Source organism: Molossus molossus, unplaced genomic scaffold, assembly GCF_014108415.1.
Source record: "Molossus molossus isolate mMolMol1 unplaced genomic scaffold, mMolMol1.p scaffold_m16_p_17, whole genome shotgun sequence".
In the NCBI taxonomy this organism is placed as follows: domain Eukaryota; kingdom Metazoa; phylum Chordata; class Mammalia; order Chiroptera; family Molossidae; genus Molossus; species Molossus molossus.
In genome coordinates, this window is record NW_023425352.1 from 34,140,875 (window position 1) to 34,159,197 (window position 18,323).

Here is an 18,323-nt window from a genome sequence, read left to right on the forward strand (position 1 = left end):
TAATAGGTACCTTAGTGTCTTTTAAAGCTAGTATTTCCAACTCAACGACAGGGAAAATTTCTTCGGGTCACATATAGAACCACGGCTGAAGCGGTCGGTTCGTGAGCACGCACTGCTGTGAGGTTCTAAGCGTGCTGTTGTTCTGTCCAGGAGAGCTAACCCCATCCTGTTTCTTCACCAGGTGGAGGGAAGTTTGCTCTGCCTATCCACACGCCCTAGGTGCAGACAGACAGCAGAGTCCTCTGGGAGAAAGGTCTCAGGGAGCTGGGGGGAATGGAACCAATATGTTTGTCTTTATGCAAATAGTTATCATTAGGTGGGTGACAGAGATGTTCTAGCATTTTGGAAAATATACGTTAGGGTGTTAGAGGTCCATTGAGAATCAAACAAATGAAAAGATGGGATAATTATCAACTCTAGGAAAGATGGAGAGTTGAACAAGACAGGGTGTATGTTTGGCAAGAACTATTTGGTTCCTCGGAAACATTACTATAGATTATTTTTATGTAAACACTTATTAATGATTTTACCAGAAGTTGTTGAGATGTTGGTTGGGGCGGGCGGTGGGGTGAAGAGAAGGGTGAAGTTGTGGAAGAGCTAAGCCCTCATCCACTGGAATAGGAAGTCAATAACTATTATTTTATTTCTTCATCTGTTCATCCACGTATTCAACAAATATTGATTGCTTAGCATGTGCCAGATCTTGAGGTAGGAGTTAGAAATGTAAAACAAGTAAGTTCAAGTAGCCTTCCATCTCTACAGGGAAGATAGACAAGTAAATAGACAATTACAATACAATGTGGTAAATACTATGATTCCAGGATGCACATTTCTCCCATGAGGCATCGATTCCTGAGATTTAGATTTCCCGTCAAGGAAGTGGAAGGTAGAAGGGGTGGCACAATAAAACCTCAGAAACTCTGATCCTCTGAAATAGAGTGAGTCAGCCTTGGTAGGTAGGTTTGCCAAAGCACTTGATGAGCACTGACTGTGCACCGAACTCTATAAACTTCTCACTTTACATGGATTTAATCTGCACAGTAATCCTGAGGTTGGCACCATGGTTACCAGGAGGACAACAGAAAGGCAAATCACTGGAAAACAATACACAAGTTGGGTTTGTATGTGAAAATACCATGCTCATATGCAACTAACTGAAAAGTAAAAATAAGATACATTTTAACCTAGCAGATCAGCAAAAATTACCCAGTGTTGGTAAGAGAGGGGAGAAAGGAGCTCTCGTGTGCTATTGGGGCGAGTGGAATTTTGGAGTACCATTTAGCTATACCTGAAATCATTTTGCAATGCTTTTATTTATTTTTCACTTTATACCCATTCACAGCGTTGGAGTGAACTTAAAAAATAATGTTGTAATTTAAATAAAAATAGTTTTTAAATACCAAAAATAATTTCATACCACCTCTGCTTTAATGTATCTTTTTTTTTTTAAATTATTTTTATAAAAATCCTCACCCGAGGATATTTTTCAATTTATCTTTAGACAGAGTGGGAGGGAGAGAAAGGGAGAGAGAGAGAAACATCGATGTGAGAGGGACACACAGACTGGTTGCCTCCCACAGGGTCCCTATCAGAGCTGGGGATGAACCGCAACCGAGGTACGTGTGCTTGGCCAGAATCAAACCTGCGACTCACTGGTCTGCGGGCCAACACTCTACCGCTGAGCCAAACCAGCCAGGGTACATATCTTGTTTCTTAAAGGGAAAATATAACAGTGGAGATTGTTCTGTCAATCTTAGATGGTATATCACAGTTTCCTGGGAACAGTTACGTACTACCTTCAACAGGAAGAGTAAAAATGACACTTTTGTACCTGAGTTATATTTCCTGTCTTTCAAATGAGTACCATTTTAGCCCCATCATTTTCTCCTTTTTAATATATATTTTACCTTTAAAAAGGGAAGCAGAGGCTTGTCAGGGAACTTGGGTATCTGGTTGCTGTCAAGAATACAATTTCTCCATTCGCTTCTCTTTCTGGACTTTTTTAGGGCAATTACCCTCTCCTGTCAGCTCTCTAGATACTGTTATCTTATGTCTCCCAAATGAGACCGTTCATTCAAGCCACTTCAATGATTTTCATTGCTATTTAAAGAATTGCTATTAATTAATACAGTCCCCAACCTACAGGGAAATAATAGGGAAGAAGTATAAAATAACTATTTCTCCTCAAAGATGATAGGATATATATGAAATAAGTAAAAGGGGAAACCATGAGTAAAAATTTTTTTTCTCTGTGCCTGGCCCATGCTGTCATTTCAGAAGTTTACACTTTCAGAACGTTACTCTTCAGTTAAAACCATAAAATTTTATTGAATGAATATACTTACTACAAAAGTCACCACTACAGATGAAGTTGGAAGTAATGAAGTTGCCCACGACATGAGCAGGGCCTTTGTCGATGAATTTTGGCCTCTGTAACCTATACATAAGACATAGGTTTGAGATTATTACAAGGCAAATAAACCCTGCGGGTGGTCCCTCTGAACAGGGAGACCTAGTTCCTGATTCTGGGCCAGCAGCAGACATACAGAACAGCAGACGTGCTGCCAACAACGTGGCATGCAAATGGCAGAGCGGTGTGCTTGTTTGGGCTGGCTCTGCGGAGGAGCGGAGGAAGGGGACAGAGACATCAGGGGCACAGAGCTTTCTATCTCAGTCTCCTTTACCCTCCCCCACTATTTGCCCTTCCCTTTCACCTTCTATTCTTCCATGGAGAATGAGTACAAGTTTTTTGCTGTTGGAGATACTGATGTGATTGGCTGACTCTCTTTTGCATTTGCTGCTGGGCCCTAGAGCCCTGTGAAAGAACTAAGTTGTAATAAGAGCTTTCAAGGCTTGAGGGCAAGGGTAGTTGAGCCAGTTCCTCAAGGAGCAGGGAGAGGGAAACTTACCACCAAGTGTACTGCCAGGGAGAAGGAGAGAGGAGAGCTGACAATTGCCATCCCCAAGCGGTGGCTCTCAAGGCCTTGTCCAGTTCCTCTCTTCACTGAATCTGTTTCCTAAACTTCATTTGCAAATGCTGCCGATGCCATGCCATTCAGCAGATGATGTCTCTCTGATTGTTCTGCCTGTGTGTCAACTCCCCCACTAAGATGTAAGCCTCAATCGAGTTTCTCATGGTACCGAACGCTGCACTGGAGAACCACGTGTTTGTTTGATTGAATCAATAACTAAAGGAGCATTTCACCCATTCCCTGATGCTCCTGCCCTGCAGTTGTAGTGATAGCCAGGCCTTCTGTTTATTTAGTTGTCTACTTCCTTGTCAAAGATGAAATCTAGAGCTGGCCTTAGACTTCTGCCTTTGAAGGACCCTCCTTCTGTCCAACTTGATGACCCCACTTCTGTTCCTTGATAGATACTATCAAATATAAAGTTTATCAGATGGAAAAAGTCTCCGAGGTATTTGTATGTGAATAAGGATGTCCCAATGAGTTTGAGTTGGTGTGACCCTAAGAATGTACATTTCTCATGTGGTTACAGAAGAAAGAAATCAGAAACGGTGACAGATTTGGTTAGAAGAAGGAGGGGAATATTTAAGTTAATTTTTTCTACATATCCAATTTTCTGAGACAGTATAAAAAATTAATCTTCCTCCATGCTTAACATTTATTTCTCTATATTGAAATCTTAATGTATTTTAGGCTTTTTTTTCCAGAGGTATCTATTATGATTCCTTGACTATAATTGTCAACCAATGTCAGGTTGTTTTAATAATGCATTTAAATACATGGCAAAGCAAGTCTTGACTCACTGACTTTTCAGAAATTTTAAATATTCTCATTGCCCTATTTTTTCTTTAGAATCATTTATTCTAATTCCAAAAATTCTTGTAGAATTAAGTTTTTTCTTACCTGTTATTGCTTATATCTAGAAAAATCAATATCAAAAATTTGTAACTAATTTGATGGATTTTATGTTGGTTCACTATTATTTTTGATCATATGATTTTTCCTTCTTCCTAGTAATTATATACTTTATTTATATGTTTTGTCTTGATGCACTGACCAGAGCAACATTAAACATCATTGGTATTACAAAGCATCATTGGCTTATGCTTATTTTGTTGTAAAAAAAAAAACAAAACCTATATTATTTAATTGTAAAGTATGAAATAAATCATCAATTTAAGAAAGATTATCTTACTTTGAGAAAGTCACCATTTTTTTATATTGTATCTTTATTGTCCATGAATTGATATTCAATGTTAATAGATGCCTTTTAAATACAATTGAGATTATCATGTGTTTCTTAATTATACCTCTTAATAAGAAGAATGTACCTATTATTTATGAGAAGAATGACCTTTAGTTTGGTGCATTGATATGTGTAAATGTGATGTGTGTATCTGCAATCAATATTATATTAGCTTGACAATTTTAAACAAATCACAAGTGAAGCAACCAGGTGCTAAAGACTTTTTTTTAAAATTTATTGACTTTTTTCTTTTTTTTTTTTTTTTTTTTATGTATTTTGGTTAATACTATTGTCTTTTATGTTGAGTTAATTTTGATAACTTTTCTTTTTCAAGAAAAATCACTGTTTCTTGAAGGTCTAAAAGTTTATTAGCACCGATGTGTACATTTTCATGGATTTCAAGAACTTTTCTGTATGTGATATATCCTATCTGGCAGAGGAAGATATGGGGGTGCTTGCCTGTCTTTGAGTGGAGTGGAAAAAAACAAAAAAGAAATAAAATGTCTCCCCTGAGATGCAAAACCACATATTCACCCTCAGGCAGATTTGGTGCCATAATTTATTCTGCCAGTATATTCTAAAAATCTAGTTAAAGTAGTCATGGGCAGTATTGCCCCAAGGCATCTGGCAGAAACGAAAGTAAATCTCCAAAGGAACACCCTTTAAACTTGGGCCTCAGTCAATGTCTCGGATAAAGTTCCTAGGAACTATAGGCTGACAATAGGAACAGGGGCTCACAATAGGGAAAAAAGAAATCAGAACACACGAGGCAGCTCACTGTCATAAGCAACAGCCATCCAACAACAGACAGCAGAATCAAATGCATGAAGACTGCAGATGTTGGAACAACCAAGCACACAATGTAGTATATTGACTGTTTAAAGACAGAAAGGACAGTGCTGACAGTATGCCTAGGGAGAGAGAAATGATCAAAATTGACCGTTTTGAAAAACAGAACTTTTCTAAATGAAACATAACATAATTAAATCTAAAATTAAATATCAGAATACTTACATAGATGTAGGGAGAGTGGTGAACTGAAAGAGAAATCAAAAGAAATGACATAGAATCTAGCATAGAGAGACAGAAATGGAAAAATATAAAAAGAAATCAAGCTATATGATGATAGAATGAGAATACCTATTGTTTGTCTAATTAGAGCTCCGTGGAGACAGAATAGAGAGAATGGGGAGAACTAATGGCTGAACCGTTTCCAAAATTAATGGCAAAAAAGAGTCTTCAGATTCAGAAAACCTAATGAAGTCAAAGAAGGTAAACAAAAAAGAAACTCAAACCTCAAGACATCGAAGTAAAACCGCAGAACACCAAAGGCAAAGAGAAAACAATAGAACTATCCAGATATAAAGGAAGAGTTACCTGCAAAGGACCTGCAGTCAAATTAAGAATCAACTTCTTAACAGCATCACTAAAAGCTAGCCTATATTGGAGTAATTTCTTTAAAGTGCTGAGAGAGAATATTTTTAATCTATCATTATATACCGAGGATAACTGTTTTTCACAAATAAGGATTAAATAAAGACATTTTTAGAAAAACAAAAACTGAAAGAGTTGACCTTCAACAGAACCTCATTATAGAACTTCAAAAGAAGATACTTTGGGAAAAAGAAAGTGACCCTGGAGAGAAGATATGAAATCCACAAAGGAAGCTGTGCATAAATATACACAAACTCTAACTGTATTAAAACAAAACTAAAGAAGTAAATCCTGAAAAACAAAAGCATATAAAATCAGAGTTTAAATATTTTAAGGTTCTTATATTATGCAGGAGAAGGATAAAGATAGTCACTTTTGACTTTAATATGGATGATTAAATCTATGGGTAATCCCTGAAAATAGAAATAAACTGTATAACTTCCAAACTAGTGAAGGGAAGAATAGAATAAGGGGTAAAAGGAGTTGAATAAAAGAGAAGGCAACATTTTAAAAAGAAACAAAGAAATTTTGAAATAGAGTAACAAATAGAAAGCAGAAAATAAGCTTTAAGGTTAAGGCATTTTTAAAGGAAAGATATAATATATTGTTAAAAGGTATCAGGAAATAGCAAGAAACTAGTAATATTGTTTCAATATACAGCAAAAAAATGTTCAGTCATTGATCAAGCACACACAAAAATCTTAAGAATGTAGTTGATTTAGAACCGCACAACTAATGAGATTGTTCCAATGAACTTAAAATGTTCATTCAACATCTAGAAAATTGTATTCTGTGCCAACACCCCAGGAATAGTTTGCCACTGTTCCTGGGGTGTTGATAGACTATTCAATCTTAATACGCTGAGGGGAGTCAACTCTGTTACCCCTATCTAAAACTTCTCTGACCGCAGCATAGAGGTAAAAATAAAAAAAGAATGTTATCTACAGTTGCCTTACTTTTGTGTAGCACTTTAAAGAAAGGTTTTTATGTGTCCTAACCCATTTAATCTTCATGACAGCCTTATAAGGTAAATTGTAATACTCCCTTTTAATTCATGGAAGAAAGCAAAGCGGGAGAGATTAAATTGTCTGAGACCACAGAGCTATTAAGAATGCAAAGGCCCAAATATCTACTGACTAAAGCCATTGATCTCCCAACATACAGAAATAGTTGTCAACTCACTACAAACTTTACATTTAAATGCCAAAAGCAAAGTACTGTGCTTGCTATATCGAATAAAGGAAAGGGTAACAGCATTACCTTCTCAGTGACCAAGGAATAATGATTATACTGAATTTATGCTCTGAATCCTATTAACATATTTGTGGCTTTTTATAATGCTCTCTTTCCAAACCTTAGTCACGTTTAAACTCTGGTTGGCTGTTTGTATTTTTGAACTTTCACTTCTAAAAATATCCTTTAATTTGGAGGATGGAGGAGCTTTCCCTTAAAACTTACTGTTTTAGGTTGCGGTTCTTCAATTTCTAATCTAAATTCTCAGAAAGTTGTGTCTGATTCCAATAAAAACAAGTAACCAGGTTGTTCTCTTATTGTTAGGCAAGAACTGTTTCATTTTGGGTCTTAAATTTCCTCTTTTATTGCTCTCTTTGGAGTGGGTGGCTGATGTAAATGAGGACGCCTGGCGAGGCACCATCGCTGCCCTCCGTGATTTTACGAGTTCCTCCTCGAACAAATGGCTGGGTCAGTGCAACCTCTCGATCCTCAGCACGCAGCTGGCTTCTCTGAAGCCTGCCAGAGAGGAGTCAACTCAAACCCCGACTGTCCTGCTTGAGAACGCTGACCCAATAGCTTTCACTGTCTCTGGGAAGATTCGGTACCCTTGGAGGAGTGCAGGCCCTGACACCCCTTGCTGTAAACAAGCCTCCCTGCATTTACTAACTGAAAACATAAATAGGTGATCGGTTTCACTGTGGTGGAATCTGGTGAAAGAATCTGAGACTTTGCATTCCGTGGTCCTTCCCTCTGTGTGGTACCTGCACAGTCTGCACTGGGAGGTTGAACCTCGACCATTCAAAGAGGTGGTCCTTCTGTCTCCTTTGTCAAGTCCTCCCAGCTACTGTGAGGTGGACACAGGGCAATCCCCTTACCACTGCATTCACTGTGCATATCCCGAAGTCCAGTCTCCCACCTCCTGCATATGAAAATGTTTGGAAGCACTCACTTTATTTTAAAATGCTTCCAGCATTTTGGGATGCTCTTCCCTCATGTTTCTGTGTAAAATGCATCTAGGATTCTCCAAGCAGAGAGCAATGGGAAAATGAAGTACGTTTACAAAAAAAAAATAATAATAAGTCACACCTATCATTTGGGCGATACCATGGGAACTTCCCCCTCGTATGTATCTGTCTTATTGTTTCCATTCCCATGGCTTACGTTTAAGAAGCATCTACTCTGTGCCAGAAACAGCTGAGCACTTCACATGCATTACATATTTAATTCACTCCACAGACCCAACATCCTGATTTTATATAAAACAATATAAAACCCACTACACCCTGACATGTGAAGAGGTTAACTGGGCGGGCACACAACAATAAGTGGCTGATGTCATTCAACTGTTTTTCTGTTTAAAATTGTTCCAACCTACCTCAAACAGATCCTTGTCTTCAGAATCCCAAATTAAAGAATTTTCAGAATTAGGCTTGACAAACCCTGTCATTACCTTACAGGCTTTCATATTCTCTTCTCTTCGCAGGGGGGAACACCAACTTTCATATTATTATTTCATGCATTTCAAATCTATTATTATTTCCCCTCAACTTTCTCCTTGGCATGATTTAAACAAATAAGAATAGCAGACAAACGCTTGTTAACATTCCTTCCAAGTCTGTATTTTCTGAATGCCTCAGTCACTTTGCTTTCAACTTCAAACTTTATTTGATTTTCCTATAGCCTCCTAAAGAGTGAAAGATACGAAGCAGACACTCGTTATTTGTAATTGTGAAATATGGCCAGAAAAAATTCAATGGCAAACAAGTGGAAAGTAGCTCCATGTTATAAATGAGGCAGACTTTTATTTTCTTTGCTACTTAAAAGATAAAGGAAAATATTATAAGGTCAGGCCTGTTTTTAGAAGCTTGATTTTTTTAAAAAAAAGTGGTAAAGATGCTTTTTCTAGCATTGAAAAATTTCAAGAAAACACTTTGAAATCTATTTATCAAAAAATGAGCCAGTATTTTTGGACCATCTACTTTTTTAAGGATAATATAGCCTATGTGTAAGAAATGGCTCTTGCCTTGAAGAGTTTATACTTTAATGACTGAGAGAAGGTGGACATACCAATACGTTTTGTTATACCACAAGGCAGTACATATTAGGCGCCTTTCTTTAGCATTTCTTACCATTCTTTAGCAAGATCTAGAAATGTACTCTCTAAAACACATCATGAAAGGTTCCTCCTCTTCAGAAAAGTTTGATTTTGAATTTCGTTTTATACTTCATAGACAAGAGTCTGTTTTCCCTCCATTTATTGTCTGATTATCGTGATCAAGTCTTAAATCTGGATTGAAATGCTACTGAAAGACCCTTCCATGGTACCCACTTTGAGATGTATCTTCATGTCCCTCCTAACTAGCGTCATCAGAGATGGGGCCTTCCCTCGTGATTCACACCACTGTCCCCTTTGGAGTTGCACACTTGGAACACAGCACTAAGGATGTGCAGGAGTTAATCGTCCAGCAGCTGGAGAACATTTTGCCAGGTTTGCCTCAGCCAGTGGCTACCAAATGCCAGAAATGGAGATATTCACAGGTAAGCACTGAATAGGGCAGCGTGAGCACAATTTTCTTAACAGGCCGGCAGAGCTGACTTCACTTTCTCATCACGTGTGTAATGTGTGCATGTAAACCTCTGTGGGTTTTTTTTTTTTTTTTTTATTTTTTTTTTATTTTTTTTTATCCTCACCCGAGGACACTTTTCCATTTTTTGTACAGATAGAGTGGGAGGGAGAGAGAGGAAGGGAGACAGAGAGAGAAACATCGACGTGAAGGGACACATCGAGTGGCTGCCACCCGCACGACCAACCAGGGCCGGGGACAAACTGCAACCGAAGCACGTGCCCTTAGCGGGAACCGAACCCGGGTCTCTCCGGACCGCAGGCCGACACTCTAACCGCTGAGCCAAACCGGCCAGGGCCCTCTGTGGGTTTTTATCCCGTTACTCCTCAATAAGGGAGACATGCACTTTTTCCCAATCTAATGTTCAAATTTTAGCATCTCAAGACATGCCCCCTGAGAGTGCGAGCTTTCCTCAAGCAAGGCAAGTTGTGTATCAAAGGCAGCTGTTCTAAATCGGTACTGCGGTTTATATAGAAACCACTATAACCTCCCAAATTTTTGCAGTACGTCAAATTGACCTCGTAAGTGTATTTTGCTACCACAGTTTTCATTTTTATTAAGTTCCCACTTTGGTTCTGACTGCTGCCAGCAGAACCCTTTGAGGGAGAAAGATGAAGACCTGCGTGGATCAGCTAGTTCCGCTGGTTTTCAGGGTGACACGAACCTGCTGATCTCAGGCCTCGTTCAAACTTAAAGCTCTTTAAACACTAAGTAAATGTTGACTTTTCTGAAAGTCTGTGCGTATTTCAGTCGAAGTCTGTGAGTATTCCTAGAAAAAGCCTTTTGATCTGTCAACTTTGTTGTGAAGTTATTTAGGGACAGTGGAGCAAAGGGCAGGAGGGGGAAAGACACAGCGAGTTGTCTATTTTTTCCTAAGATTTCTGAGCCCATGGATGAACTGATTTATCAGCACTATTGGTTATCTAAGCTGGGAAGCCTTTGGAAAGAGTGGTGTTGTGAGAAATCGCAGCAGATTCTGTATATTTTAAAGGTCTTTCCAGAATGAAAGGAAATGGGAAATTGTAAATGACTTCCTAAAATTGCTGCAGGTCTATGTGTTTACCCATATCTTCTCAAGTTAAATTATACAGTGAACCTTTGGGGAAAATATTTACTTAAACATGTCATGGTCACTTTAGAAGACTACTTTTTCCTTTTAAAAGCACTGAAAAAAAATCTCAACAGTTAATGTCTTGAAGTGACATTTAACTCAGTTTTAGGTTGACTTAAAAAAGAAGTCAGGGAAATAATCTGCTGATATAATTTGAAGGTAGATATATTACACAGAAAGTCATTTTGCAATTTATAAATATTCCTTAAACAAACAAGAATTGGTGAATTTCTTCCTCTGACTTCCTTTAAGTAATTTATTAATAAACCAAAAATATGAGTTAAAATTTACTTATTTCTTAAAATTTAATGTGTTGTAGAAATAGATTGGGCCTTACCACAAAATGACCTGTTCAAAGTTGTGCAATAACACCAAATTTAATTCAAAAAAAACTGTGAACACAAAGTACCTCCAAACCCTAGTAATGATTTCTATTACAATTGAGATGGTCTCTCTTGAAATCACTCCAGCACATTTACAGCTCTGCAGTCACGAAATCTACATGGGCTGCGAAGCCTGAAGGGGAAAAAGTTGTCATTTCACCTTAGAAGTTTGCATTTTTCACCCTTCATGTCTTCTCATGGGACCTTGAGCAGCAGTCAACAGACCGTAGTATTGTCCTTGATGGCAGAGGTTTTACCTACATTGTGAGGTGATAGCTAGATAGATGATAGAAAGAATGATACATAGATAGGTATCGATAATCTCTCACATCACCTTAGACAAAGAAATAATGATGCTATTAAAAATACTTAATAGCATTTAACTAGTTCGTTTTTGATGATTGTTCCACAGAGACATTTCTTCAATGCTTTTATTTACTCATTTATTTATTTTGCCAGTTTCAGTTGATGACTTATTTATTTTTTATTTTTTTATTGTTGAAAGTGTCATAGATGTCCTCCTTTTTCCCCATTGACCCCCTCCTTCTCGCTCCCATCCCCCTCCTGCCTTCCCTAGCCTAATGTCTGTGTCAATTGGTTGTGCACATATGCATATACGTTCTTTGGTTTATCTCTTTCTTCAGTGCTTTTAAAAGATCCATCTTAAACTTTGAAATGTGACATAAACACATGCACCCTCTTCCCTTGTCATCCAAACATATGATCTACCTTTGATAATTTATAAATGTTTGTGTATGAATATGGTCTAATAGTGCTTATACTGAAGGGAAGGGTGGTGTAGAAGCAAAGACAAAAAAAGAAAGAGGAACAAACAAGCAACTAATTTTGACATTTTTCTTATTTCTGATTAGCATTACAGTCCCCTTGCAAGGGAAATTCCACCCATATTTTTTCCAGCCTAGGTCGCATCCTGTGTTCTCTTCCTTTTTCTCCTCCCCCATCCTGCTAGACCCAAATCTCCTATTTTCCACACTCTATCTCTTCTTTTCTCCTCTCGCTCTGACCTTCAAACCCTCATTATATGATATCCTGGATCGACCACAGAACTGCTGTCCCATGCTCCAAGCAGTGGTGGTATAGATTCCCTTTTCTAGACCACTCAGACGACTGTTTTCTTCTTTTCATTTTGGGATCCATATACTGCACGCTGGCACCCAGTGATTATGAAGGGTTGGAAGAAGAAGAGAAAGAGACAGCAGTGATAAGCCACAGTGTGGCAGGCCTGGAGCTGGGCAGTTCTAAGATGTGATCTCACTTGATATCAAAAGTAGCCTTAGCCCTGGCCGGTATGGCTCAGTTGGTTGGGCATCATCCAGTGCACCAAAAGTTTGCTGGTTCGATTCCCAGTCAGGGCGCATGCCTGAGTTATGGGCTTGATCCCCAGTAGGGGGCGTGCAGGAAGTTACAGGTCAATGTTTCACTCTCACATCAATGTTTCTCTATCTCTCTCCCTCTCCCTTCTCTCTCTAAAAAAAATCAATTAAAAAATCTTTTTTAAGCCCTGGCCAGTTTGGCTCAGCGGTTAGAGCGTCGGCCTGCGGTCCTGAGAGACCCGGGTTCGGTTCCCGCTAAGGGCACGTACCTCGGTTGCAGTTTGTCCCCGGCCCTGGTTGGTCGTGCGGGTGGCAGCCACTCGATGTGTCCCTTTCACATCGATGTTTCTCTCTCTCTCTCTGTTCCTCTCTCTCCCCCCAACTCTACCTGAACAAAAAATGGAAAAATGTCCTCGGGTGAGGATAAAAAAAATAATAAAAAATCTTTTTAAAAAAGTACCCTTAGTGGCTGCTAGTTTTGTGGGGTTTTTTTAAGATTTTTTTAATTGATTTTTTTATAGAGAGAGGAAGGGAGAGAGAAACATTGATGTGAGAGAGGAGTATCAATCAGCTGCCTCCCGCATGCCCCATACTGGGGATGGAGCCCACAACCCAGGCATGTGCTCTGAATAGGAACTGAACTGGCAACCTTTTGGTGTGTGGGAGAATGCCCAACCAACTGAGCCACACCAGCCAGGACAGAGGTTGCTAGTTTTAACCCACTACAGTACTGAAAAAAACGAAACCTTGACGGCATCAAGTAAATTCACCAAGATCCATTGCGAGTAATGACAAACCAGTCCACCTGCCTCTCGAGCCCTTCACTCCTTTTCCCTGACCCTGTGCTTCCTCTTCACTGGCCCTGTTCCTATTATCACAAGTTCAGTAGCTTAAAGCAACATACATTTATTATCTTGCAATTCTGGAGTTCAGGAGTTCAAGATGGGTCTCACTAAAATCAAGGTGTCAGCAGGGCTGTGTTTCTTTCTGTGTGGGTTCTGGGAGAGAATCCATGTTCTTGCATTCTCTACATTTTCTAGAAGCTGCCCATGTTCCTTGGCCTGAGGCCGCTTCCACCATCTTCAGAACCGGCAACAGTGGGCCAAGTTCTCTTTTATATTACATCACTCTGACCAATTCTCCTGCCTCACTGTTCTTGAAGGACCCTTGGGATTACACTGGGCTCACCTGGCTAGTCTAGGACAATCTCCCCGTTATCCTTTATGAGGTTGTATCTCCCACTCCTTCGTGAAACCTCTCCAGAGAGCATCAGGCCTCTAAGGCTCAAGCCACTCAAAGGAAGTGACTTCTGTCTGAATAAGGAGGGAGTATGTTGCTCTCCTGTTTCCAGTGCTGCTTCTAATGTCACACGCCACATAGGCAGCAGGAAGGTGAAAGATGCTTCATTTGTTCATTTGGCTACTCATTTACTCAATAGGCACGTAAGAATGCCCACGACATGGCCAGTACTCTGCTCACCGATCCCTAGAGGCTGGTATTTGCTGAAGGCCTCTCCTGAGACACTAAATTCAATGTTTTGCCTTGAGTAAGATAACAGTGCATTCTGTGGGTGCTGCTCGGGAAAGAAAAAAGAGGCAGATGAAGAAAGAAGGTGTGTTTGAAAGACTTGGGAGCTGCTCGGCCTCCCATTTGGGGTTTGATAAAGCACTTGAGTAGGTGGCACAGACAGACAGCAGAGCAAAGGCGGACCTTCCGTGGTTCTCGGTCTCTCCCTTTCGTAGCTACTTGCTCTCCATAATTTAAATGTTTGTCCAGTTAATATACCTTGATGCCTAGGCTGTGATATATAGAATTAAGGTTTCTATAACAAATGTGATATATTAGTCATTGAAACAGAAGATTAATAACTGAAAAATGCCCTTCCGTGTACCCTGACAGGGGACGTGTAATCAGTTTGATATTCTTAATACTCTGACCACTACTGTTTGCTTTGCTTCCCTTCGTTTCGGGGTCTGTCGTGATGCTTCCTCGATCTAGAGGGTATGTCCAATTTGCTTGAAGTTTAATTTTTCCCTTCAGTGGCCCTTTTCTTCACTTTATTTGCACACAAGTGGATTATTTTTCAAAAATCACCAAAAGTATTTTCAAGTACCAAGAATAGGTGGGAGTTTAGGGAGATAGGAAGGAGGAGAGGGAGGTGGCAAATGAATACATTGGTATCTTTGGCCAAATAAAGAGACTTGGACTAGCATGTTAAGCTTTTGCGGTAGAATTAGAAATTTGTTATCTTCTATTGTTGCATTTCTTCATTTGGTCTTTTGCGCTGAGACTGTACCTTCTCTCTCCCCAGTGGTAGTCCTTTTATATTTTTTAAAAAGAAGAACTTTGAACTCTTTATGAATTTGATAAAAGCTATGAACATGAAAATTCTCATTATTTCAAAATATACAAGTACCTATAAACACACAATTGCATACAATTATGAGGCTTTCTAAGCAACCTGAAGTCCTCCCATAAATGCAGCATTAAGGACACCTGCAGTAAAAGTCATACTATCGCCTCAATAAATCAGGGGCCCCTCATGTCCCGGTCTTGTGTTGCAACGAAACAATTCACCAAACAAAAGGAATGTAAAGGAATTCAAGCTTTTATTAGTATGTTTTATAGAACTTTAAAGAACGTTCAAAATCTTTCATCCTCAGCAGTACTTTTTGAAGTGTCTGTTCTCGTTTACTATATATCCCACGGTAGAAGCTCCCTCCGGTTTCTTTGCACCCTTAAGGCTTCATTTTCTCTGACAATACGCCATGTGGCACATCTCTTCCATCTCTTCTCTCTTTAGCTTCCCATTCACACGCTCCACTTTTGACTATCTTTTTTCCCCTTCGTAGACAAGTAAATCATTGCCCTTTTCATTGCAAATTCTCCATTTTGGTTTCCGCGGGTCTTCCCCACCTGAATATCTCAGCTGGCCTAGAACTACCCAGGAAAGACTAAGAGAGAGGCAAAAATATGCACCCAGAATTTTCCGTAGAGAATTGTGTTCAGTGGGGGAGGAGGGAGTGTACAGAGAAAAGCCTGAGACTACCCATGTACTTACATTATTCCCTCATGAGATTAATTTCTGGTGAATAATTTCAGTATTGGAAGGTCAGGTGGTGATTGGTAATCTCTTTTTTTTTCTCTCTCTTTCGTTTTCACCTTCTGCTGTATCTTCTTTGTTTTCTTCTTGCAGGTAGGTAGAAACTGAAAAGCAGTGACTGTAGGACTATACCAAAATCATAAATCCAAAGGATTGTCCCTTTCAAAGTAGTTAGTCACCTTGATGAGCTGCACCCTTATTTCAACAAGATGGGGCATTTCTTTCATAGCCTGACACACATTCTTTGGCGTATTATTCATTGGATCAGATCATTACAATCTGACCTGGAATTTAATGTTTTAGAAACAATCAAAGTCATTTGGACTTAAATCTTTTTAATAAAATGGATGGTCAACATTGACAATTGTTAAAAATGTTTTTATAGATGCAACTCTAACTTTGTATTTGTTTCAATGTGACTGGTAGGCTGAACCTAAAAGCAGGTCAAAGCTGGTACCCCTAAAAGACATTGACCAGTGCATCGTTATGGATTTAAACATACGGTCTTCTAAGATAAGTATTTGAAAGACAATAATCAATTGTGTTAAAGCACATCATGTGTTTAGTAGTTTATTTCCACAATAAAATCATGCTTTTCTGGTCATTCTGCCATTAGTCCTATGAGTTTTCTCCCACATTGGTGTTTATAAGCCCTGGATTTTTAATAATGTGCTGTGACTATGATGTTGGACTTCGTAATCAGACAGACTTTGGTGCAAACCTCAGCTCTCCGTATGCCAGCTGGACAGCAGCTCTACGTCTCAGGGTCCCCGTCTGCAAATGGTGACAACAGACCCACATCGTAGGGTCAGTGGTTAAAATGAAGGAGAGAACACAGAAGAAAACACTCACCACAGACACTAGTACGAAGCACATTTTCCGTAAATATCACTACCTAGCAGGAACAGGAGGAGGAGAAGGAAAGGTGATAGGTGAAGGTACTCCCGTGGCCTTTCTTAGTCAGTAGTTTAGCTCTGTGTGTCCCTTGTTCTGTCATTGATCACCACTCCTCATGCCTCCTGCCACCACACTTCTTCTCTTTCCACACTCTCTTCTCACTTTAGTTTCTCTCTTTTCTCCGTTTCACATGCGCAGGTAGTTTGAACAGGGATGTTTCCGAAGGACGGATTCGATGCCAGAAGCTATGACACTCAGTCATACCACAGGAGCTGTGGAATAACATAAGAACAAAGGGAGATAAAAATGGTCCATCCCTGAGGACACAAGCAACTCTTGTCACTTGGGTTTTTTAAAGCTTATAGATTTTTCAGCTTCTTGCCATTCATTCCTAAACTAACTTGCACATTTTCCAGTGTTTGGTAAATTTAACACATTTATGCCGTGAGTCAACATTTCCTGGCAGGAAATTATGGCCACGAGCACTCTCGCCTATGTGCCATAAATTTACGGTAAACTGTGAGGAGCCAAAACAGGCTTTTTGGGATCAGTGGACGGTATGACCCAATCCATTAACAGCAGGAAATCTAACAGGTGTCAGCCCTATGCAATCCATTGAGTAATCTCCCACCTCTTTGTCACTGGCACATAATTAACTAGTTACTTCAGCTTAATAGGAGGTAGCTACATATGTGTGAGATCATCAGCTAAGAAATTCTAATCATTGATTTAGGATGTACAGTCATAGTTTCATTGAAGTTTTATAGGCAGATATTTCCCCCTTTTCACAAAATCCCATATTAGATGGGGTATTAAATGTTTTAACACATATACATTTAATTAAATCATTTTAGTCAAGTACTCAAGGGACTTACCCTGCCATTTAGTCAGTATCACACTTGTTCAGAAAAACTAATTATTCTAAACAGCACTACTTTATAGAAAACTTTAAAAAGAAGTCTGTGTTATCTTTCCTCAACAAATAGTACATATATTCATCTGTACCCAATATTACTACTTAAAACTGGATGATGGACTCATCTTACTGCTGGCTATTACATGGGCATGGACACCATAAGAGGAAGAGGCCCTATTCTAACACTATTACATAAAAGGTAAGTCTACTTGGTCTACTTAGAGGAGGGATCGGTACTATGGTATAAACCTAGCAAATGGAAAAAGTTCAGTTGACAAAAGCCATTTATACCCACATTCGAAATCAATAATGTATATCCATCATCTCATTTAACACACATGTGTTGAGCTCCTACAATGTGCCAGACATTACACCGGATTCTGAAGACTCAAAGACAGCTCCCTTCCTTCCAGGAGTTTTCTGTATAATCAGCAAGACCAACCAATAAACAAACAATCCTGATATGGTGTCATTTGCTATAAGAGAGGTATGCCCAATGTACTATGTGGACAAAGAGCAGATTTCAGCGGACGTGGTAAAAAATCGCTCCCTAAAAGATGTCCCTTGAGCTAAATTCTACAAGTCAGACAAGCAAAGGGAATGGTATTGGAATATCATCCCAACCACATGTGTACTTTCCTAGAGGCAGAAGAGTACAAGGTCTTTCTTTTCACCTTGGTCTTTGTCATAATCTGTTATAGCACTTTTATACGCCATGTCAGTTTACACCATTATCTTATTAGTGTGTATATATATATATATACTCTCAAAAATGCCATTCATTAATCCCCTACTCTGTGTAGCTCACTGGGCTTTGTATGTTAACTCCCTTCATCCTCCAATCACTCTATGGAGTTTATTCTTCTTCATTGCATGGGTGACAAAGTTGAGAATTAGAGAGCTCAGTACTTTGTGTGAGGTTCTTCCATCAGGAGGTGGCAAAACTGGGGTTCAAACGCAGGTCTATTTAAAAGCTAGTGCTTTTAAACCCCTCACTCTACTGCTGGTAATTGTTTGAGTTCTGGCTTTCTCCCAATTCTTTTTTTTTTTTTTTTTTTTTTATCCTCACCAGAGGA

The 18,323-nt window shown here is 39.2% G+C and overlaps 1 protein-coding gene across 2 annotated transcripts in view; it reads left to right on the forward strand.

Moving 5' to 3' along the window:
• RNLS (renalase, FAD dependent amine oxidase) overlaps positions 1-18,323 on the forward strand; it is a 272,685-nt gene that overhangs the window by 236,910 nt on the left and 17,452 nt on the right. For both annotated transcript variants that reach the window (XM_036265243.1, XM_036265244.1), the window contains exon 6: positions 9,242-9,417. In XM_036265243.1, coding sequence (XP_036121136.1) covers positions 9,242-9,417 — 176 coding nt within the window. The remainder of the gene's footprint in view (positions 1-9,241; positions 9,418-18,323) is intronic.